Source organism: Dendropsophus ebraccatus, chromosome 6 (genome assembly GCF_027789765.1).
Source record: "Dendropsophus ebraccatus isolate aDenEbr1 chromosome 6, aDenEbr1.pat, whole genome shotgun sequence".
Lineage (NCBI taxonomy): Eukaryota > Metazoa > Chordata > Amphibia > Anura > Hylidae > Dendropsophus > Dendropsophus ebraccatus.
Window position 1 is genome coordinate 37,646,689 of NC_091459.1, and position 24,229 is coordinate 37,670,917.

Genomic DNA, 24,229 nt, shown 5'->3' on the forward strand with positions numbered 1-24,229 from the left:
GGTGTGTAGACTGTATAGACAGCATCCATAGGACTTAATGGGAGTTGTTTGCAGGTGAAATTGCTGTGGAATATATGTGGATTTTGTGACCATTCAGCTTCCACGAGGCTGAAGTTGGTTTCTTATTCGGCAGTTTCTTATTCAGAGGATTTTTCTTTTTCCTGTTTTAGCTATTATTCTTACAGAAAATGAATAATATTCATACCCTACCGTAAGTGAGGGGCCCTGAGAGGACTGGTGATAAAAATGGCAAAAAAGATCCCACGGTTGGCATAAAAATGGGCATGAAAGTAAAACCACAAAATTATTATTTAAAAATAAAATTGACTTTGGGCCACGGATCTCACACTGATAATACACAGAGAGGGATGCCCCGCATCATACCCAAGAGAGTCCAGCCTGGCCCAAAGTGGTTCTGGGTATAAAAACTGGCATCAAAGTGGGCACATAGCCATATTTCATGATTTGAATAAGTAACAGCTATTTTCAAAGGGTTAAATGAGTTTGGGCCACTGATCTCACATTGATATTACACAGAGAGGGATGCCCCGCATCACAACCAAGAGAGTCCAGCCTGGCCCAAAGTGGTTCCGGGTATAAAAACTGGCATCAAAGTGGGCACATAGCCATTTTTCATGATTTGAATAAGTAACAGCTATTTTCAAAGGGTTAAATGAGTTTGGGCGACTGATCTCACATTGATATTACACAGAGAGGGATGCCCCGCATCACATCCAAGAGAGTCCAGCCTGGCCCAAAGTGGTTCCGGGTATAAAAACTGGCATCAAAGTGGGCAGATTGGCATTTTTTCCTAATTTGAATAAGTAACAGCTGTTTTCAAAGGGTTAAATGAGTTTGGGCCACTGATCTCACACTGATAATACACAGAGAGGGATGCCCCGCATCATACCCAAGAGAGTCCAGCCTGGCCCAAAGTGGTTCTGGGTATAAAAACTGGCATCAAAGTGGGCACAGAGCCATTTTTCATGATTTGAATAAGTAACAGCTATTTTCAAAGGGTTAAATGAGTTTGGGCCACTGATCTCACACTACGTACACACAGATAGGCATGCCCCGCATTACATCCAAGAGAGTCCAGCCTGGCCCAAAGTGGTTCTGGGTATAAAAACTGGCATCAAAGTGGGCACATAGCCATTTTTCATGATTTGAATAAGTAACAGCTGTTTTCAAAGGGTTAAATGAGTTTGGGCCACTGATCTCACACTGATAATACACAGAGAGGGATGCCCCGCATCACAACCAAGAGAGTCCAGCCTGGCCCAAAGTGGTTCTGGGTATAAAAACTGGCATCAAAGTGGGCACATAGCCATTTTTCATGATTTGAATAAGTAACAGCTATTTTCAAAGGGTTAAATGAGTTTGGGCCACTGATCTTACACTACGTACACACAGATAGGCATGCCCCGCATCACATCCAAGAGAGTCCAGCCTGGCCCAAAGTGGTTCTGGGTATAAAAACTGGCATCAAAGTGGGCAGATTGGAATTTTTTCCTAATTTGAATAAGTAACAGCTGTTTTCAAAGAGTTAAATGAGTTTGGGCCACTGATCTCACACTGATTATACACAGAGAGGGATTCCCCGCATCACATCCAAGAGAGTCCAGCCTGGCCCAAAGTGGTTCTGGGTATAAAAACTGGCATCAAAGTGGGCACATAGCCATTTTTCATGATTTGAATAAGTAACAGCTATTTTCAAAGGGTTAAATGAGTTTGGGCCACTGATCTCACACTGATAATACACAGAGAGGGATGCCCCGCATCACATCCAACAGAGTCCAGCCTGGCCCAAAGTGGTTCTGGGTATTTTGTGAATAAATGTTTAGCGCCGCACTATCCCTTTAAGCAAACAGGGCTAAAGTACTCAGGAGGCATTTGTCAGCATAACAGGATCCCAGAATTAGCTGTCCCATCTCGTCTTATTAAACATTTCTCGGCTAACCCTGAATACATTTCTATAATAACAATACCTGCAGCAATGTTTTCTGCTGACAGGTCTGCTTTAGGGTATGTTAGGCCTCATTCACACATCCATAGTTCAGCCAGTGAATACGGACCTGTAATGGTGGACCGCACTATGAATGTGCAGTAACAGTGCTACGCAGTTTACGGAGCACTATGTAGAAGGCAATGATTCGTGCCGCAAATGCAAGTCCGCACTATAATCTATCCTTTATTTTTTTGTAGCGCCGGACGTGGACCTGAACACTTGTACAGATGTGTGAACAGGGCCATAGAAATATATTTGTCCTATTTGTTGCCTGCAATGTTAGGGTCCCCTTGTAGCCATATAGGACCCCTTTGTAGCCAGTAAGACCGCCCTTGTAGCCAGCAGAACCTGATTACGGGAGCATTGATGTCCCTGTACCCAGTGGGATTAGCAGATGCATGCTGCAATACTAATGATCGCACTGCGCACGTGTAGGAAGGCCATTCTGGGTACGAGAGATGGCTTTGCCCCCAAGTGCTGACGTCACCATACCCAAGAAGATGAAAGGAAGTAGGACATCACTGTAAGAAAGGTTGCATCATGTGACTGGACCAGCAATCTCCGAGTAAAGCCAACAAGGAATATATAAGTTCTTTAGTTAAGGGTTAATTTTCGTTCTTTTTTTTTTTCAATTTTTCCAGGATAACCCTTTAGGCTATGTTTAAACAAAGTAAAAATAAGGGCAAATAATGACCATTATTAAAGGGGAAATGTCAGCCAGTTAGATTAATCTAAACTGCTGATAGCTCCTTATTGCACCAAAGACACCATGGATAAAGGTGTGTTTTACCTTAATCCTCATTACCGTTTCAGTAAAGTTTGGCATTTGCTCCAAAGTCTGGTAAGGACCCACAGGGCATCCCTCTCTGTGTATTATCAGTGTGAGATCAGTGGCCCAAACTCATTTAAGCCTTTGAAAACACCTGTTACTTATTCAAAATAGGACAAAAATGCCAATCTGCCCACTTTGATGCCAGTTTTTATACCCAGAACCACTTTGGGCCAGGCTGGACTCTGTTGGATGTGATGTGGGGCATCCCTCTCTGTGTATTATCAGTGTGAGATCAGTGGCCCAAACTCATTTAACCCTTTGAAAACACCTGTTACTTATTCAAAATAGGACAAAAATGCCAATCTGCCCACTTTGATGCCAGTTTTTATACCCAGAACCACTTTGGGCCAGGCTGGACTCTGTTGGATGTGATGTGGGGCATCCCTCTCTGTGTATTATCAGTGTGAGATCAGTGGCCCAAACTCATTTAACCCTTTGAAAACACCTGTTACTTATTCAAAATAGGACAAAAATGCCCATCTGCCCACTTTGATGCCAGTTTTTATACCCAGAACCACTTTGGGCCAGGCTGGACTCTCTTGGATCTGATGCGGGGCATGCCTATCTGTGTGTACGTAGTGTAAGATCAGTGGCCCAAACTCATTTAACCCTTTGAAAACAGCTGTTACTTATTCAAATCATGAAAAATGCCTATGTGCCCACTTTGATGCCAGTTTTTATACCCAGAACCACTTTGGGCCAGGCTGCACTCTGTTGGATGTGATGCGGGGGATCCCTCTCTGTGTATTATCAGTGTGAGATCAGTGGCCCAAACTCATTTAACCCTTTGAAAACAGCTGTTACTTATTCAAATTAGGAAAAAATGCCAATCTGCCCACTTTGATGCCAGTTTTTATACCCAGAACCACTTTGGGCCAGGCTGGACTCTCTTGGATGTGATGCGGGGGATCCCTCTCTGTGTATTATCAGTGTGAGATCAGTGGCCCAAACTCATTTAACCCTTTGAAAACACCTGTTACTTATTCAAATTAGGAAAAAATGCCCATCTGCCCACTTTGATGCCAGTTTTTATACCCAGAACCACTTTGGGCCAGGCTGGACTCTCTTGGATCTGATGCGGGGCATGCCTATCTGTGTGTACGTAGTGTGAGATCAGTGGCCCAAACTCATTTAACCCTTTGAAAACACCTGTTACTTATTCAAATTAGGAAAAAATGCCAATCTGCCCGCTTTGATGCCAGTTTTTATACCCAGAACCACTTTGGGCCAGGCTGGACTCTCTTGGATGTGATGCGGGGGATCCCTCTCTGTGTATTATCAGTGTGAGATCAGTGGCCCAAACTCATTTAACCCTTTGAAAACACCTGTTACTTATTCAAAATAGGACAAAAATGCCCATCTGCCCACTTTGATGCCAGTTTTTATACCCAGAACCACTTTGGGCCAGGCTGGACTCTCTTGGATCTGATGCGGGGCATGCCTATCTGTGTGTACGTAGTGTGAGATCAGTGGCCCAAACTCATTTAACCCTTTGAAAACACCTGTTACTTATTCAAATTAGGAAAAAATGCCAATCTGCCCGCTTTGATGCCAGTTTTTATACCCAGAACCACTTTGGGCCAGGCTGGACTCTCTTGGATGTAATGCGGGGCATGCCTATCTGTGTGTACCTAGTGTGAGATCAGTGGCCCAAACTCATTTAACCCTTTGAAAATAGCTGTTACTTATTCAAATCATGAAAAATGGCTCTGTGCCCACTTTGATGCCAGTTTTTATACCCAGAACCACTTTGGGCCAGGCTGGACTCTCTTGGGTATGATGCGGGGCATCCCTCTCTGTGTATTATCAGTGTGAGATCAGTGGCCCAAACTCATTTAACCCTTTGAAAACAGCTGTTACTTATTCAAATTAGGAAAAAATGCCAATCTGCCCACTTTGATGCCAGTTTTTATACCAAAAACCACTTTGGACCAGGCTGGACTCTCTTGGATCTGATGCGGGGCATCCCTCTCTGTGCAATATCAATGTGAGATCCGTGGCCCAAACTCATTTAACCCTTTGAAAACAGCTGTTACTTATTCAAATTAGGAAAAAATGCCAATCTGCCCACTTTGATGCCAGTTTTTATACCCAGAACCACTTTGGGCCAGGCTGGAGTCTCTTGGATGTGATGCCGGGCATCCCTCTCTGTGTATTATCAGTGTGAGATCAGTGGCCCAAACTCATTTAACCCTTTGAAAATAGCTGTTACTTATTCAAATCATGAAAAATGGCTATGTGCCCACTTTGATGCCAGTTTTTATACCCAGAACCACTTTGGGCCAGGCTGGACTCTCTTGGTTGTGATGCGGGGCATCCCTCTCTGTGTATTATCAGTGTGAGATCAGTGGCCCAAACTCATTTAACCCTTTGAAAACAGCTGTTACTTATTCAAATTAGGAAAAAATGCCAATCTGCCCACTTTGATGCCAGTTTTTATACCCAGAACCACTTTGGGCCAGGCTGGACTCTCTTGGATGTGATGCGGGGGATCCCTCTCTGTGTATTATCAGTGTGAGATCAGTGGTCCAAACTCATTTAACCCTTTGAAAATAGCTGTTACTTATTCAAATCATGAAAAATGGCTATGTGCCCACTTTGATGCCAGTTTTTATACCCAGAACCACTTTGGGCCAGGCTGGACTCTCTTGGTTGTGATGCGGGGCATCCCTCTCTGTGTATTATCAGTGTGAGATCAGTGGCCCAAACTCATTTAACCCTTTGAAAACAGCTGTTACTTATTCAAATGAGGAAAAAATGCCAATCTGCCCACTTTGATGCCAGTTTTTATACCCAGAACCACTTTGGGCCAGGCTGGACTCTCTTGGGTATGATGCGGGGGATCCCTCTCTGTGTATTATCAGTGTGAGATCCGTGGCCCAAACTCATTTAACCCTTTGAAAACAGCTGTTACTTATTCAAATTAGGAAAAAATGCCAATCTGCCCACTTTGATGCCAGTTTTTATACCCAGAACCACTTTGGGCCAGGCTGGACTCTCTTGGATGTGATGCGGGGGATCCCTCTCTGTGTATTATCAGTGTGAGATCAGTGGCCCAAACTCATTTAACCCTTTGAAAATAGCTGTTACTTATTCAAATCATGAAAAATGGCTATGTGCCCACTTTGATGCCAGTTTTTCTACCCAGAACCACTTTGGGCCAGGCTGGACTCTGTTGGATGTGATGCGGGGCATCCCTCTCTGTGTATTATCAGTGTGAGATCAGTGGCCCAAACTCATTTAACCCTTTGAAAATACCTGTTACTTATTCAAATTGGGAAAAATGCCAATCTGCCCACTTTGATGCCAGTTTTTATACCCAGAACCACTTTGGGCCAGGCTGGACTCTCTTGGATGTGATGCGGGGCATGCCTATCTGTGTGTACGTAGTGTGAGATCAGTGGCCCAAACTCACTGAACCCTTTGAAAATAGCTGTTACTTATTCAAATCATGAAAAATGGCTATGTGCCCACTTTGATGCCAGTTTTTATACCCAGAACCACTTTGGGCCAGGCTGGACTCTCTTGGGTGTGATGCCGGGCATCCCTCTCTGTGTATTATCAGTGTGAGATCAGTGGCCCAAAGTCAATTTTATTTTTAAATAATAATTTTGTGGTTTTACTTTCATGCCCATTTTTATGCCAACCGTGGGGTCTTTTTTGCCATTTTTATCACCAGTCCTCTCAGGGCCCCTCACTTACGGTAGGGTATGAATATTATTCATTTTCTGTAAGAATAATAGCTAAAACAGGAAAAAGAAAAATCCTCTGAATAAGAAACTGCCGAATAAGAAACCAACTTCAGCCCCGAATAAGAAACTGGCCGAATAAGAAACCAACTTCAGCCTCGTTCAGCTTCCAACTCCACAATGTGAACAGGGCCAGAGGCCTCATTCACACGTACTCGGTATATGCGGATCTGCAGATACTGAATGCTTTGTAACCCATTAATTCCTATGGGGCAATTCACACGTCCTCTTATTTTTGTGAATCCGTATTCTGCAATGTGAAAAAACGACTTGTAATGCAGGATGCAATTGCATTTCGGACACTCCACTTAAAGTCTATGGGGGCCTCTGCATTTTGTAGAGACTTCTTTAGCACTCCACAAAACCAGCCGCAATTTCATTCTGGAATTCTGTGACGTCACCATTTAAAGGGAATCTGTCACCCTGGGCAGCCCTCCCGAACCCACCCCACCCCTGGACAGGGTCCCGCATACATACCTGCTCCTGTGTGTCCCGCTACCGCCGCGGAGATCTGGTCGTCGGCTCATCTATGCACTAAATATGTAAATGAGCGGAGATGAGTCCGTGCAAATAGGAAATCACTGCCCCAGTGATTGCTCAGCGTAAAATTTATCCTTGAGAATGTACTGACGTGTGATCGCAGCCTACATAGATCACGAATGCTACGGAACACAAAGCTGCTGGTCGGAATCTGGGATTCCCGGCATCATATATCAACATAACACCAGGAGAGCCAACCCACAGTTCCTGGTGGCAACTCACAGCTTCACCCTTTAAAGTGACTGTACCAACAGGCCCAGGCAGAAGCACTGGAGGCGGGACGACCCACCCTTAGTGGGAAGAAACTCCAGCCCCTCCATGACGTGACTCCATTAGAATCAATGGAATTCTATCATAGAGGGGCTAGGGTTTCCTTCCACTAAGGGTGGGTCGGCCCGCCTCCAGTGCTTCAGCCTGGGCCTGGTGGTACAGTCACTTTAAGCTCCATAGTGGAACCAGGGGCGGTCTTGGTATTTCTGGGGCCCCAAGGGTAGTTATGTCTGAGGGCCCCCCCCCCCTCAACACGCACTCAATAATAGACCGCTGTGTGCTGCCCCCAGTAGTTTATACCCCTTGTGCGCAGCCGCCAGTTGTATATACCCCTTGTGCGCTTCCCCTCAGTAGTATATACCCCTTGTGTGCTTCCCCCAGTAGTGTATAGACGCCTGTGTGTTCCCCTAGTTATATATAGCCCCCCCTGTGTGCTCCCCCAAAAGTTTATAGATGCCCTATGTGCTATCCCAGTTGTATATAAACCCTGTGTGTGCTGCCCCCAGTTACATATACCCCCTGTGTGCTCCCCCACTAGTATATAGACCCCCTGTGTGCTCCCCCACTTGTATATAGCTCCCCTGTGTGCTCCCTCAGTGGTATATAGACCTCCTGTTTGCTCCCCCACTTGGATATAGACCTCCTGTGTGCTCCCCCACTTGGATATAGACCTCCTGTGTGTTCCCCCACTTGGATAAAGACTCCTGTGGTCTCCTCCAGTAGTATATAAACCCCCTGTGTGGTTCTTCCAGTGGTATATAGACCCCCTGTGTGCTCCACCAATATTATATAGATCCCTGTGTGCTCCCCCAGTAGTATATAGACCACTGTGTGCTCCCCCAGTTATATATAGACCCCCTGTGTGCTCCCCGTTATATATAGACCCCCTGTGTGCCGCCCCTAGTAGAATATAGACCCTCTGTGTGCCCACTAGTAGTATATAGACCCTCTGTGTGTTCCCCCAGTAGTATATAGACCCCTGTGTGCCCCACCAGTAGTATATAGACCTCTGTGTGCTCCTCCAGTAGTATATAGACCCCCTGTGTGCTGCCCCAGTAGTATATAGACCCCTGTGTGCCCCCCAGTTATATGTAGACCCCCTGTGTGCTGCCTCAGCAGTATATAGAACCCCTGTGTGCCCCACCAGTAGCATATAGACTCCTGTGTGTTCCCCCAGTAGTATATAGACCCCTTGTGTGCCCCACCAGTAGTATATAGACCCCTGTGTGCCCCACCAGTAGTATATAGACCCCTGTGTGCTACCCCAGTAGTATATAGACCCCCTGTGTGCTACCCCAGTAGTATATAGACCCCCTGTGTGCTCCCCCCACAATAGTATATAGTCCCCCTGTGTGCTCCCCCCACAATAGTATATAGTCCCCCTGTGTGCTCCCCCAGTAGTATATAGACCCCATTCTGCTGCCCAAGTAGTATATAGACCCCCTGTGCGCTGACCCAAGTAGTATATAGACCCCTCTGTGAAGCCCCAGTAGTCTATAGCCCCCCTGTGTACTCCCCCAGTTATATATAGCCCCCTGTGTCTTCCCCGTTATATAGCCCCACTGTGTGCTCCCCCCATTTATATAGACCCCCACTGTGCGCTGCCCCAGTTACACAGGTCCCTGTGTGCTCCCCCTCCCATATGGTATATAACACAATAAAACAAACACTCACCTGGGTCCGGGCGTCTTCTCTTCACTCTTGTGGCCGCAAGGGTTTTCCCTGCGTTCACAAGAGGCCGCACTCCCCTTGTCCTGGCGCCGATGCTCCAGTGATGTCACTGGAGCACCGACACCACAAGGACAGAGCGGCCACTTGTGACCGCAAGGAAAACACTTCCTGTGGCCACAAGATTGACTGACAGGAAGGGAGCCAATGGCTCCCGCCCTGTCAGTGCTGCTGCATGTAACTGTGAGCGCTCATTACGAGTGCTCATAGTTACAGTTAAGATCACAGCAGTGAGCTGGGCAGCGGCCCTGTCTTGCGGTCTTGAGCACAAGAAAAGAGCGGGGCGTGGGGGACCCCTGGATGTTGGGGGCCCCAAGCGATTGCTTGGGGTGCTTTGTGCCAAAGACCGCTACTGAGTGGAACCAAATGCCAAATATGTTAATAACTAGGACAATTTTCAGTTTTTGCAATTTCCCTTTTTTTCCTCCTTGATATAACTTTTATTTTTCTATATATAGAGCTTGTTGCATGACAAAATATACTTTGAAATGACACCCTTTATTTTTATTATAAAATGAACTGCAAGGCTGACCCCTATAACTTTTTCTATTTTTGTGCTGTGATCTGTGATTTTTTTTCTTAAATTCTTTTATTTTGTTGGTCCAATTTTGATCTATAGGCCACTTTTTGCTATTTTTTTTATTAGATTTTATCAGTTCTAGTATTTTTTTTAATCTAGCATCATATTTTAATAGCTCAAAAAACAATTTCCCAAATTTTAACCAATCACAGCTCTTTTTTTCCCCCCTCAAATTGCTCTGGTAACATAAAAGATGATCTGTTATTGGTTGCTATGGAAAAATCAGGGGTGATTGGTATAAGTTCTTTTTTTTGCATAAGGGTGCGTTCACACGTACAGGATCCGCAGCAGATTTGATGCTGCAGATATTAATATAACTAAATAACTAAACTCAGCATCAAACCTGCGCCATCAAATCTGCTGCAGATCCTGTACATGTGAACCCACCCTAAGAGGATTTATGGATTCTTGGAGTCTTCAAGGTTGTCATTCCAATACCCTACACTACTGGAATGGTCTATTATATTTTTATTACTATATCTGTTTTGTTTAAAATATGCTGACTGTGTGGGAATTGCTACTTTATAAGATATAAGTGAGATATAGTTTGGGTTTAGGGTATATTCACACGGACGGGCTCGCAGCGAGATTCTCGCTGCGAGGCCGGCAGGTCCTGGCAGTTCCCATACACTACATACTTGCTGCGGTCTAAACGACCGCAGCAAGTATGTAATTATACCCCTTCTGCTCCCCCGCTGTAAGCATACTTTACCTGTCCTTGTTGCACGGGTCCGGCGTCCTGCTCTCCTGTCCGGCCAATCAGTGTGTTGCCCAGCCGCAGCCACTGATTGGCCGGGCGGGAGAGCAGGACGCCGGACCCGTGCAGCAAGGACAGGTAAAGTATGCTTACAGCGGGGGAGCAGAAGGGGTTAAGGGCGGTATAATTACATACTTGCTGCGGTCGTTTAGACCGCAGCAAGTATGTAGTGTATGGGAACTGCCAGGACCTGCCGGGCTCGCAGCGAGAATCTCGTTGCGAGCCCGTCCGTGTGAATATACCCTTAAGGTGATTTCTCATCTTACAAAGTTATCCCCTACCCCCAGCATGTTGGATAACTTTATAATCTATGGGTTCTCCCATGATCATATACTTATCCCCTGTGCTGTGAAGATGGGAAAACCTCTTTAAAGCGTAACTGTCATGTTTTTTTTTATTGCAGAAATCACTAGTATAAGCGATTTTGAGAAACTCTGTAAAAAAGCCTCCTTTTGTACTCAAGAAGCAATCTCCCAGCCTCCCCCCCTGACTTCTTATCTGTGCATTATCAGGCAAACACGTCTTCATTACAGAGAAACCAGTGAAGACGGACTCTGCTCTCTCCATTGTAAGCCTATGAAGGGGGAGGGGCTGAGGGAGATGAGGGAGCAGGAAGAGGTGACATGAAGGTCAGCTGTCTGTAGACTCTCTGGGCACCTAAAACGCTAAATTCAGGTGTCAGAAAGGTCAGTGCTTATCTATGAACTTACTGAGAGAAGATTGCAGGGTGTTGTGCTGTGCAGGACTGCCCCGTGCTCAGTCACTCCTAACAGCCCCTCCCCTCTCCATAGCCACATAATGGAGACAGAAATCCTGCTTCATTTGATGTGAGGGGGGAGGCTGGGAGATTGCTTTTTCAGTCCAGAAGGAAACTCTTTTAGTACATAAAACCTATTACAGAGTTTCTTAAAATCGCTTGTACTATAGATATTTATTGTTTTCAGAAAAATGACCCTGAAATGACAGTTACGCTTTAAGCAATTATTCAGGGCTGTTCCAGTTTGAAATGCATAGATATCCCTTATGATTTCCATACACACACACAGTGTTTTTGCAAAGTATTTTGGTCAGTATTTTGCAACCAAAACCAGGAGTGGATTGAAAACACAGAAAGGTTATGTTCTCACACTGTTGAAATTTTATGGATGGATTTAACGCCAAACAACAGCCGTTATTTTAAAACAATGAAAGTTGGTTTGTAATAACTTCCAATATTTGTCATTAAATGGCGGCCATCCTCTCAATTTCAACAGTGTGTGAACATAGCCTTTCTATGTTTTCAATCCACTCCTGGTTTTGGTTGCAAAATACTGACCAAAATACTGTGTACTCTGTACCCACAATCAGACCCCCCCCAAAACCGCTTGTACCTTCAGATATCTGCTTTTAATCCAAGATCTGTCCTGGGGTCCGTTCGGCAGGTGATGCAGTTATTGTCCTAACAAAAAACAACTTTTAAACTTACAGCCCCGTGCCAAATTGGCGTGGCCTAGAGTGTGTGTGCCCTAGGCCTGCACTGTCCCTCCTTCCCGCCCTCCTCATTATTAGGAATGCCCTGGGCAGTATTTTTACTATTCATCACTTGTGTGAACACTGCACAGGTGACTTAATGATCCAACATATGTGCAGTGTTCACACAGGTGATGAATAGGAAAAGTCCTGACAGGGGCATTCCTAATGATGAGGAGGGACAGAGAGGCCACGCCAATTTGACACAGGGCTGCAAGTCTAAAAGTTGTTTTTTAGAACAATAACTGCATTACCTGCCGAATGGACCCCAGGACAGATCTTGGATTAAAATCAGCTATCCGAAGGTACAAGCGTTTTGAGGGATCAGATTGAGGGTACAGAGTCACTTTAAGGTGATGGCCAAGGAAAGTACTAATTACTTTATACTTCTTTGGACCTGGGGAACCTGCTTTGGACTGTGTGTACTTTTTGACAATGCCTATAGTTGTGCTTTGGGTATGGTTTCTAATGGCATTATTTTAACTTACTTGATACTAGAATCAAAGAGTTTACAGAAGATGTACTCTTCGCGTGACAAGAAATCAGACCCTTTTTATAAACCTCCTAATTCTACCCAGAAGACAAGTGCTGAAATAATAAATGAAGCCAGAAATTCTCTTCGGACCCTGGAAACAAGAAGACCCTTCACACCTAGAGAAGATCAAAGAAAATTATTTGGACTTTTATCATCAAGGACACCAGATAACAGACCACCTTCTTCATTTAGGTAAGTGACATATCTGCAACTTTTTTTTTTTTTTTTTTTTTTGTGTGTGTGATTATAATATGAACACAATCTTCTATTTTTTTTCTGTAAACACTTGTGTTATTTTCTCTGCAAATAATCAAAATATATTGTTGATAGTTTAACCCCCGTAAGGACACAACCAATTTTTGGTTTTGCACTTTTGATTTTTCCTCCTCATGTTTAAAAGGCAACAGCGTTTGCATTTTTTTTACCTACAGAACCATATGAGCTGTTATTTTTTGCGATGCCTATAATACTTTGCAAAGACAGACTTGTCCATAAAATTGCTGCGAAACCATGAAAAAAAATATATATTTGCACAGTAAAATAAAAAGCATTATTTTATATTTGGGAGTTTTGTGCTTTTACTCCGTTAGCCCTGTGGTAAAACTGACATGTTATCTATGTTTCTCAAGTCAGTGCAATTACAAAAATAGGCAGTTTATATAACTTTTATTTTTATTAGACTACTTAAAAAAAAAAAAAATACATAAAAAAAACCTAAAAACGAAATGTGTTTAAAATTGCTCTATTACCATCCTTATAACACTTTATTTTTTGGTCTGTTTTTTTTTGCGCCATGATGTGAGCTTTTTATTGGTGTTTTGCCTTTTAGATCACTTTTTATTAAAATTTTTCCAGATGTGAAGTAACCAAAAAATAACCTTGCACTTGGCGCAATTTTTTGCGCTTGCGCCAAGGTCTGGAATGTGATAATTTAAGGATACAGAACTGTGGATCATGCCTACAGAGACGCCATTGCAGTGACTGGGCCAGGACTGGTTAGGCCTCTGGGACTGTCCAAATGTTCGCCCGCGTTTACATACAGTGCAGTGCGCTAGTTGATAAAAGTAAGTTTGCTGGGCAGGGCAGGGACACAGGTGGTTTCCTTTAAACATTGTCCTTAGATATAAATAATACATAAATTAAGCTGAGACTTCCTGTTCTGTCTGTAGTGATGGGAGGTTTTTAAATCCTAGATATTTCCTTTAACCACTTAGGTACTGAGCGAATTTTAATTTTTGCAGTTTTTTTTTCTGCACATGTTTAAAGGTCATAGTACATTTATTTTTAACCTACAGTCCCAGAGGTCTTTTCTTTTCTTTGCAACACCAATGCCACACTTAATTTTTCCTTAAAATAGGATTTTTTTTTTTTTTTGCTTGGTGATAAAATAAAAAAAAAATAATATATATATATATATATATATATATATATATATATATATATATATATATATATATATCGAAAATGGGGAGGGGTTGCTGAGTTATGTGCTTAAATTTGCTCTTTTCTGACTCTTATAACATTTTTATTTTTTTGTCTGTGTGAGGGCTCATTTTTTATGCCATGATCTGTAGTTTTTATTGTTCCTCATGCATATGACTTTTTTATCGCTTTGTACTCTATTATTTTTTTGATAATAATTTATTCCTTCAGGCGATTCCGCAGTATAGGCAGCCCGGGAGGCTGAGTACAGGCCTCAGGCAGCCTGTAGAATGGATTGGCTCCATGCACCACCAGTGATGTGCAGCCCGGCCATTGAAGTGCTGCTGTCGGTTTTGACAGCAACATTTTAAATGGTTTAATAGCCAACACAGTCATTAGTATATAGAGAGAGCTCACGCTATGAGTCCTCTTTATAACCCCTTAATCGCACCATGATGTATGAGGTACGTTGTGTGCTCTAGGGAGGTAATCTGTTGACTACATGGGATAGGCCTACTCATTTTGGTGATGTCAGTAGTATATGGAACTCAGAACTCGAGCCAGCTCTATATGCACTGGCACATGGCTGCTTTCAAAAGCAAGACTGCAAAAGTTGAACAGTATGGCAGTTTCATTGGTTGTTCATAGGTCAAAACATTTTTTTTTTTTAATTTTTACAAAAAAAACTCTAATTTTTTTCTGCTTTCCAGTATATTTTAGTCATTACAAAGTACAACTGGTCATGCAAAAAAAAAAAAAAAGCCCTCACATGGCTCTGTAGTTGAACAAATAACAGAATTAAGGCAAGGAGTAAAAAATGAAAACACAATAAGAAGTCATTAAGAAGTTAAATAAAAGCCTTTAAAAAAAATAAAATAAAAGGATAAAAGATAATAATAAAGAGTGCACAGCTTTTCAGTGTCATCCATGAAGCACAAACAACCTGTGATTGTGCCAACTGCAGAACAAAATCATCTTAGAGATCTGTTATTGTTTTACTAAAGCATATGGTTTCAGTTTAGTAATTTCTGCTATTACTTGAATTCACACATGCTCTTTTTTTCTGTGTGAGATAGTCATCATGTTTTGTTTCAGAATCAATTTAAAAAATAAATAAATGCACCAATGCCTGTTTTCGAGAGCAGTCAATTGCATATACAGTGGTACTTGGTTTAAGAGTAACTTTGATTGAGAGCGTTTTGCAAGAACTCACAGTTTTTCAAAATTGTAACTTGGTGTAAGAGCATTGTTTTGGTTTAGTAGCTTCCTGTACTGGGTGGGAGGAGGAGTGGGGGAGGGACATGGTCTACGGCACAGTACACTGACCCAGGAAGTCTCCCTCACCTTCCAAATCATAGCAGATCCACTTCAGGATGGGGCATGCATTAGGGGACAGGACTGTGGAGGTAATCTCATGCTGCTATACTATGCCCACATATGCCCTGCTCATTCCTTCATGCTGCCTGCAGTCTCTATCAGCCCTTATGTTCCCCATCCTCTCCATTCCTGGTATAATGTGCCTGCACTTACACTCAGCTATACACACTGGTGCTATATTGTGCCTGCATGTATGCTCAGCTATACACAGCTGCTATAATGTGCCTTCACTCAGGGTCCTATTCCATGGGCCGAGCAGGGCCCGATCAACGATGTTAACTAGCGCCGATCTGCTAGATCGGCGCTCTTTTACTGGGCCTATTCCACGGCCCGACCAATGTCCTTGCAGCCCTTGTTTCATACATTACCTGTCCAGGCGCAGATCTTCTCCTTCTCCAGGTCCCACGCCACAGCAGCTTCGGAGTGGCCTGTCTGAACTGACAGACCGCTCAGCCAATCACTGGCTGCGGCGGTCCTGGCCAGTGACTGGCTGAGCGATCTGTCAGCTCAGACAGACCGCTCTAAAGCTGCTGCAGCTCTGCACAAGGAGAAGGAGAAGACCTGCGCCTGAACAGGTAATATATGATGTTTTGAAATCGTCGGTCGCCAGCCGCGCACTACTATTCCACACAGCGATGCGCGAGTGGCGACCGATGATTTTAGGTCTGAACTTAAATGAACAATCAGCCGATGACCCGATCATCGGCTGATCGCTCTTTCTATTCCACGGAGCGATAATCGGCCGTATCGGGACGATTACACAGGTCAAAAATAAATAAATAAATTTACTGGTGTCCAAAATATTTTAATGATTTTGGGGTATTTTTGGGGTGCTGATTCTGAATATGCTATCAGTTTTGCCAGATTGGCTCAAGTTTTTTTCATGTCTTGTTCATTTTTGAAGATTACTTTCTAAAACTAGTTAAAATAAACTAAAATCAACATTTACTTTGTAAAATTTATTGTATTCATGACAATAGCAATAAAGTTAATGCGCGTGTAGCAAATTACGTCTTTTTTTTTTTTTTACACATTTCATGAAAATTCTCAAAAACTTGAGCCAATCTGGCAAAACTGATGACATATTCAGAATCAGCACCCCAAAGTTACCCTAAATTCATTGAAATATCTTTGGCCCCAAAAATGCTGTTGACCTGTGTTATCGCTCCGTGGAATAGGCCCCTTACACTCAGCTATACACACTGCTGCTATAATCTGCCTGCACTTACACTTACCCATTCACACCGCTGTATGGAAAAGTTACTGTCACTGTCCTCATGCACAGCTCTGTGATTCTCACTTCCTGATTGGTCCATGCTGAACACACACCCCTTCACCATTGCTGTCATGTGACCACACAGCCCTCTGACAGCAGCCCTGCTTCTCTATTCTAGCCTGTTGTACTACGCTACTGCATTATGGGGATCTGCAGCTCCATCCTGTATCTACAAACTGCAGCTGCTGTTTTTCAGGTGTATGCACTTACTATACATTATACTCCACAGGCTGATTGCTATACTCTACAATAACTTATAATATGACATATCCAGCTGTTTCTAGATGTTTGTTTCATTTGTTTTACATGTTATTCAGAGTAAAAAAAAATCATTATTTTGGGGGGGGGTGGATCCAATTTTCTGCTTTTCAGTGATTTCTTATTGAAAAATTTGCTTTGGTTTAAGAGTAATTTAGATTACAAGCACGGTCCCGGTACGAATTATGTTTGTAATCCAAGGTACCACTGCATTCAAGAACACAATGACTCTGAAATCTATAGTTTTTTTTTTTTTTTTAATAGCATGTTCTGAATATACCTTACAGGTGTATGAAGTGGTTTTTTCCCCACATTTTGCTCGATTTTGCAAAGTGTCTCAAAACACGTAAATTGGGTGTCTTTTGCTTTTTCAGGTGAACAGACATATTTAGGGCCTGTTTCCACTTTCCAATTTCTGGCGGAATACGTGTCTAATTTTTCTTGATATTCTGCCCGTAAAATTTGAACAGAGCAATGTCCCATTGTGTTCAATGGGATTTCTGCTCTGCTGTTCACACAGCAGAATTTGTGCACGGAATGATCCGTTGCGGATCCGCTTTCCGCCCAAAGAATTTTCATGTCAATTCTTTGGGCGGATTCTGCTAGATAAGTGCTGTAGAAGTCAGGGGGGGCTTGAATTCTGCTCAAATTCTGCCCCTATTCTGCCAGAGCTGAATAGGCGAGGAATCTCATGCAGAAATCTTTCCTTTTCAGCTTCTTGCCTATTGCTCTGTGTAAATGGGCCCTATATAAGGATTTACCTACAGTTTTTTGTGCATCTACTTTGCACTTAGCTGGTCAACTTTAAAGTGGTTGGTTTTCACATTAGTGATGTAATTATTGCAGTTCGCTGCACAATGGCAAACTGAATTACACAAAAAAAAAAACTACACTTAGACACATAATACATCCAGTGGGATGAGATACTAAAACCCTAATGTGTATGGATTTGGAAAACCTGACAGTTCTAGTAAAAATCTTTTTTTTTTTTTTGTGCATGTCTTGAACATTACACTAATAAACATATGAGTTTACATGTGTCCAGACTGTTTCTCCTAATATATTATATATATATATATATATATATATATATATATATATATATATATATATATTGCTTTTTTCATTTCTAATTTTAGATACATTAAAGCGATAAAAGAAATTGAATTGAGCGACACTAAATACAGAATATTAAAGACCAATTTTTTCCCCTTCATATGAACTGGTGCCAGAGATTTGTAATTTACTTCTATAAAAAAAAATTCCAGTACTTTGCTGTTGTATGTCCTGCAGGAAGGGGTGTATCCTCTCCAGTCTGACGCCGTTTTCTCTGCTGCCTCCTCTGTCGAAGTGGCATACGTCACTTCCTGCAGGACAGCTGATAAGTACTGCCCGTGGGGGATTATGGGGGATGGTGCTTTACATATATGCAGCGGAATGAAAATTCCACTGTGCGTATGTTAACCTTTTCAAACTGGACAGTACCGTGAATCACAGCGGATTTTGCTGCTCAGCTCGCTGCGTGAAATCCGCTCGGATTCTGGTACATGTGAACCCACCCTTAAACTTATTCCATTTAGAAGAGTAAAATGTTGCACTGTTTTATTTGTAATGCTACTTTATATATGTGTAATGAGCTTATGCATGTAATGTAGTGTGCTGATTTATCATAAAATGGAAGAGCTGTATATCCAATATGTTAAAGCATTTCTACCCACATCCTTTTGAGACTGACATCTGTGTGCATGTGTGCTTTTACTGTCAATAATTCTGATTATGACATGTGCAATCACGTCTTTTTTTTCTTCTTTTTTTCAGCCTGCACTCCTGTAGCTTTGAATCTCCTGATTCAAGGCCGGTGTCAGGAACACGCTTAAGTCCTTTGCCACATGTGAGTATCTTACTACATCAAATTTTTATACAACCATAATTAAAATTTAAGAAAGTATTACTACAGATCAGGATGGTTTCTAATGGCCGTATTACACGGGACGATTATCGTTCGAAAAATCGTTAGATCAGTTGGATTTAAAGGGGTACTCCAGCAGGGGGGCTATTTTGGGATCTGACCGGGGAGGAGGTGGCTGAGAGAAAAGATGTCCACTCACCTCCCCGGATCCAGCGGCGGGTCCCATATCGCGGCGCTCCGGTTCCCGGCCGCTTCCTGGTGTTTGACGCGGGCTCGAGATGTGACGTCTCAAGTCCGCTCAGCCAGTTAGTGACAGAGGCAGGATCTGAGCGGACTTGAAACGGATCCAGCCTCTGTCACTGACTGGCTGAGCAGGCTTGAGACGGCACGTCTTGAGCCCGCGTCAGACACCAGGAAGCGGCCGGGGACCGGAGCGCCGCAATACAGGACCCGCCGCTGGATCCGGGGAGGACGTCTTTTCTCTCAGCCACCTCCTCCCCGGTCAGATCCCAAAATAGCCCCTCCCCCGCTGGAGTACCCCTTTAACGTTGGATTGTTTTGCGTAATAAGCAACGACTAAACGACTGAGAAATCTTTGATCATTAGAATCTGGACCTATTTTTATTGTTGATCGTTCACAAACCGTTCGGTGTAATAACACGTTGTTCGGTCGTTCCCTGGTCTATCAGCCAGGAAAGGACGAACGACCATAAGTAACGATCATAGTCCTGTGTAATAGGGTGAACGATTTAAGTTAGTTTGTCATAGCGGTCATTTGAGATTGTTAATTGCTGGAAAATTGCCCCATGTAATACCACCCTAAGTGATTTGGCTTATAGGGCGATTCTCAAAACAATACCCACCCCTTCCTTACCCCCGTTCAAATAATGCTAACAACAATAATCTTACATAATTAGATCAATGTGGATCAATTATTTCTACCCAAAATAACGCCATCACTTTGCCAAATCAGGTTTACACACTGTAGAATTTTTACCTTGTAAAACTAGAGCTCCCAGAGGCCCAACCAGGGCCCCCAGATATTCGTTATAATACACACTATACCCCCTGAAATTTATTACAATACACACTGCACACCCTGAAATTCATTACAATACACATTATACCACTTAAAATTTGTTATAATTTACACTGTGTTTTCTGCAATTCATTCTAATATACATTGTGCTCCCTGACACCTTATATTATACACTGAGCCCTGTGCCCCATCGGCTGATCATTGACTTGCGATATGTTAAAAAAAAATCATTGTTCACCTGCTGCTTAGGGTATGTTCACACTACGGAACAAGTGCAGAAATTTCAAGGTGAGGCCGCATGGCCCATTGACTCATTGGTATTCTTAAGCTTAGTCTGCCATCCGCCCAAAGAATTAGCATGTCAATTCTTTGGGTGGATGGCAGACTGAGCTTGAGAATATGGGGGGACAATGGGTCTGGCGGAACTTCAAACGGAGTCCGCTGTGTGACCTCTGCCTATAATTTCTATGCGTGTTCCATAGTGTTAACATACTCTTACCCAGCATATCGGGATGTGTAACACGGCCCTAAGGCTTTTTCACAATCCTTAGGAAAGGCCAGGCGATGCAATTTTTAAAGCTTTATAGATACCCAGACTTTTCTAACCTTGTCCCATAAAACAGCAGCCATGGGTTCTTCTAAGCAGCTGCCTCTGAAAATGAAAATGGTTAGGGCCCACAAATAAGGAGAAAGCTATGCGAAGATCGCAAAGCTTTTTCAGGTTGCCATTGCCTTACTTTGAAACGTAATGAATAAATTTAAAAGGAACAGTGAAGTTTTTTACTTCGAGATCTTCCCTTGACCTGCTGATAGGGCTGCTACAGATCAAAACACAATGTGAGCCCTCTACATACCCAGTGGCTCTTGGCCGCCATGAGCAGCGGCTGGCCACCGCCAGTAGTTGGCAAAGGTGATTGTCCGTGCTGGCTATTTACCCCAAACTATTAAGTGATTACATTACTGATCTCACAGGTAAAGGCCACCAAAGTGCAGAATTTCAGATTTGTGGTCACATCACATCCCATAAAAATAGAATTAAAAAAAGATCAAAAAGTCACATATATACAAGTGTGGTACTGATAAAAAGTACAGATTATGATGCAAAAAGTTACCTCTCCCACAGCCTCACAGACTAAACAATTAAAAGGTTATAGGAGTAAGAATACAGCAATTTTAAGCACTTTTTTACATAAATTTTTTTTTTTAAGTGGTAAAATAAAATAAAATTTGTATTATTTGGCTATCATTGTAAGGCTACAAACCCACTTGGCGGGTCTGCAGCGGGTCTGCAGCGAGGCGGGGCTGCGGGGGGCGATCGTGCGGCCGGGGGGCGATCATGCGGCCGGGGGCTGTGGGGCGCGATCGGGGCTGCGGGGGGCGATCGTGTGGCCGGGGGCTGCGGGGGGCGATCGGGGCTGCAGGGGGGTGCGGGGGGCGATCATGCGATCGGGGCTGCAGGGGGGGCGGGCAGGATATACATTACCAGGTCCCCGCTCCTGCTTGCTTCGGTGGCTCCTGGCACGTTCCGCCCGGCCAATCAGTGCGCTGCCCCGCCGCAGCGCACTGATTGGCCGGGCAGGCCGTGAAGACACCGGGAGCCCCGAAGCAAGCAGGAACGGGGACCCGGTAATGTATAATGTCCGGCGGCTAAGGGGGTTAATGGGGAGGGCTGCAGACAAAAACGCAGCAGGGATGTACATCCCTGCTGCGAATTTCTCTGCTAATGAAAGTATAGGGCTGGGATCTGCAGCGAGTCGCGCTGCAAAAACGCAGCAAGGAGACTCGCTGCAGACCCGCCAAGTGGGTTTGAACCCTATTTGTACTGACCGGAAGGATATAATTAACTTTTCAATAAACTAGCATTGCATTAAAGGAGTACTCCTGCGAAAATCTTTTTCTTTTAAATCAACTGGTTTCAGAGTGTTTACAGTGTATACGGACTTCAATTAGTTAAACCGTCTAGATAGTAAAAAGTAAATAATTGCACATTGACCCAATGTAAACTGACTATGTTCCCTCTTTGGGAACATAGCGGGTAAAGGCCACTATCTCGTAATATTGACGGCCGCTAATAGTGTTCATGATCATTATTAGCAGCCGTCAATATTATGTGACTGGCTACTTTCCCTACTATGTTCCCAGAGTGGGAACATAGCCTAAAAGTGCTTAGTGCATAATGCTAAAGTATACAACCTAGTCAAAGGCAATAGGCAAAAACCCCACAGGGTAGCAAGAGAGTGAAGCCATTTGAATGCAAGTCACTACAGAGAAATATTATCGCTCCATGTAATAAATACAACGATCAGCCGATGACAACGATCATCGGCTGATCGTTGATATCGGTTCTGACCGATTTTTGTCGGGCGCCGACCGCGCACTGCTACATGTAATAGCTGTGCGCGGCTGGCGACTGACGATATACATTACCTATCCACGTTCCAGGGCTGCTCCTGAGATCTTTTCCCCGGGCCCCGCTCGCTCTGGCTTCAGAGCGGCCTGTCGGCTGACAGGCCACTCTGAAGCTAGAACGCGTGGGACCTGTGGAGAAGCGGAACGCAGAAGCAGCCATGGAGCGTGGATAGGTAATGTATGTAGTTTAAACGAGGGCTGCAAGGATATCGTTAACGATGTCCTTGCAGCCCTTGTTAAACGATTATCGGGCCGTGTAATCGGCCCAGTAAACGAGCGACGATCTAGCAGATCGCTGCTCGTTTACAGGTATTATGGGGCCCCCATCGCCCCGTGTAATACCACCCTTACTGAGTCACCCTGTTTAAGCGAGTATGCCCTGTCTGTTTCCTTCCTAATTTTGTGTTTAAAAAAACCCCAAACATTTCTTTCTAAAAATCAATAAAAAAAAGTGGATTTAAAAAAGAAATTCCATAGTTCTGCATCTGAAAACCTTTTTCATATGGTTCAGACATGCAAAATTAAAGTGCTGATTATTTAGAAAACATTCAAACTATCCCTGACTTTGAAGGGTTTTCACTTTCAGGTTCTTTACCTTGCATTGGCAGGTTAGGTTATGTATCCTACTCAGACGCTAATTCTTTTCGGTAAATTGTATCAAGGTATATTCAGGTATGTTTAAACTTTTCTTTAATTTTATTTTATAGAAGCCTAAACTTCCGTCTCCCGAAACAGTCAAGGAACTTGCACCAGAAGCCCCTCAGCCACCTTTACATGCAGCGCCACCAACAAGGCCCTGTAGAACTCGGACACGCTTGATGATAGCTGCATCTCATGGAAGTGTTTTGGCTGATTCTGACATTCACCAAGTAGACGGTATACATTATAATATTAACAGCAATAATAATTACAATAAATCTGTGTATAGCAGGAAACTGTTATGACATTATAAGTTGACACTATTTCATTTTAAGGGTCCTTTTACTCAGGCCGACTATACATAATGAGCATTTCACGCATACAGGAGCCCCAGATTTTCCTCTGTGTATGGGATCTGGAATGCAGCTCCATTTTAAAGTGTAACCGTCATCTCTTGCTGGCGCAGAATATGCCTTTAACCCTTAGAGGACCGGGCCAATTTCAATTTTTGCATTTTCCTTTTTTCCTCCTTGTGCTTAAAAGGCCATAGCACTTGCATTTTTTCACCTAGAAACCCACATGAGCCCTTATTTTTTGCGTCACTAATTGTACTTTGCAATGACAGGCTGAATTTTTGCATAAAGTACACTGCGAAACCAGAAAAAAATTCAATGTGTGGTGAAATTGAAAAAAAAACCAAAACATTTATTTTATTTATTTATTTTTTTACGCCGTTCGCCATGGGGTAAAACTGTCTTTTTATATATGTTCCTCAAGTCGTTACGATTACGATATGTAACATGTATAACTTTCATTGTATCTGATGGCTTGTAAAAAATTCAAACCATTTTTTTTTTTTTTTTTTAAATTCTTTATTTTGAAGTCACAGAAAAGGAGGGACAGACAACACCCATCCGCTCCACACCATAAGCTCATGATGTAGGGTAATAAACAGTGACTGGAACAATTTCCAGTATCAACAAATGGTAGGTCCTTGACCAATAGGAAAAGAGAAACAACAACGCACTGGAAACATGCAATGAAACACCACCCAAGATAGTCATTTATAAAAGAGCCGAGAGTGGCGGCCGCGCCCCCTCCGCAACTTCAGTAGAAAGTTTTTTTGTGTTATCGAGGGCTCCCTACCAGGGGGGGAGTCACCTCCGCCTTAAGAAAAGACGGAGGAAAGGTAAAGCAAGGCAGAATTCTTAGAGAAGAGAGAAAGGTAAGCAAGTAAAGAAAGAGTGGGGAAGAGGGGGGGGGGGGGGAGGACAAGAGAAGGGAAGAAGGGGAGAGGAAGGGGGGGGAAGGGGCATGGACGAATCCTGCCAGCGTCGCGATCATCGTCCTCTGAGGCCCGGGCAGACCACTCCATCCCGCCCCTATATCAGC

At 43.4% G+C, this 24,229-nt stretch overlaps 1 protein-coding gene across 4 annotated transcripts in view; it reads left to right on the top strand.

Annotated features, from left to right (window-relative positions):
- ARMC2 (armadillo repeat containing 2) overlaps window positions 1-24,229 on the top strand; it is a 102,165-nt gene that overhangs the window by 11,010 nt on the left and 66,926 nt on the right. For 3 of the 4 annotated variants that reach the window (XM_069974812.1, XM_069974811.1, XM_069974809.1), the window contains exons 2-4: window positions 12,472-12,700; window positions 18,660-18,732; window positions 22,906-23,074. In XM_069974812.1, coding sequence (XP_069830913.1) covers window positions 12,492-12,700; window positions 18,660-18,732; window positions 22,906-23,074 — 451 coding nt within the window. In that variant the 5' untranslated portion in view covers window positions 12,472-12,491. Of the gene's footprint in view, window positions 1-11; window positions 55-12,471; window positions 12,701-18,659; window positions 18,733-22,905; window positions 23,075-24,229 lie in introns of those variants that run through there. The other variant, XM_069974810.1, reaches the window with a different exon arrangement.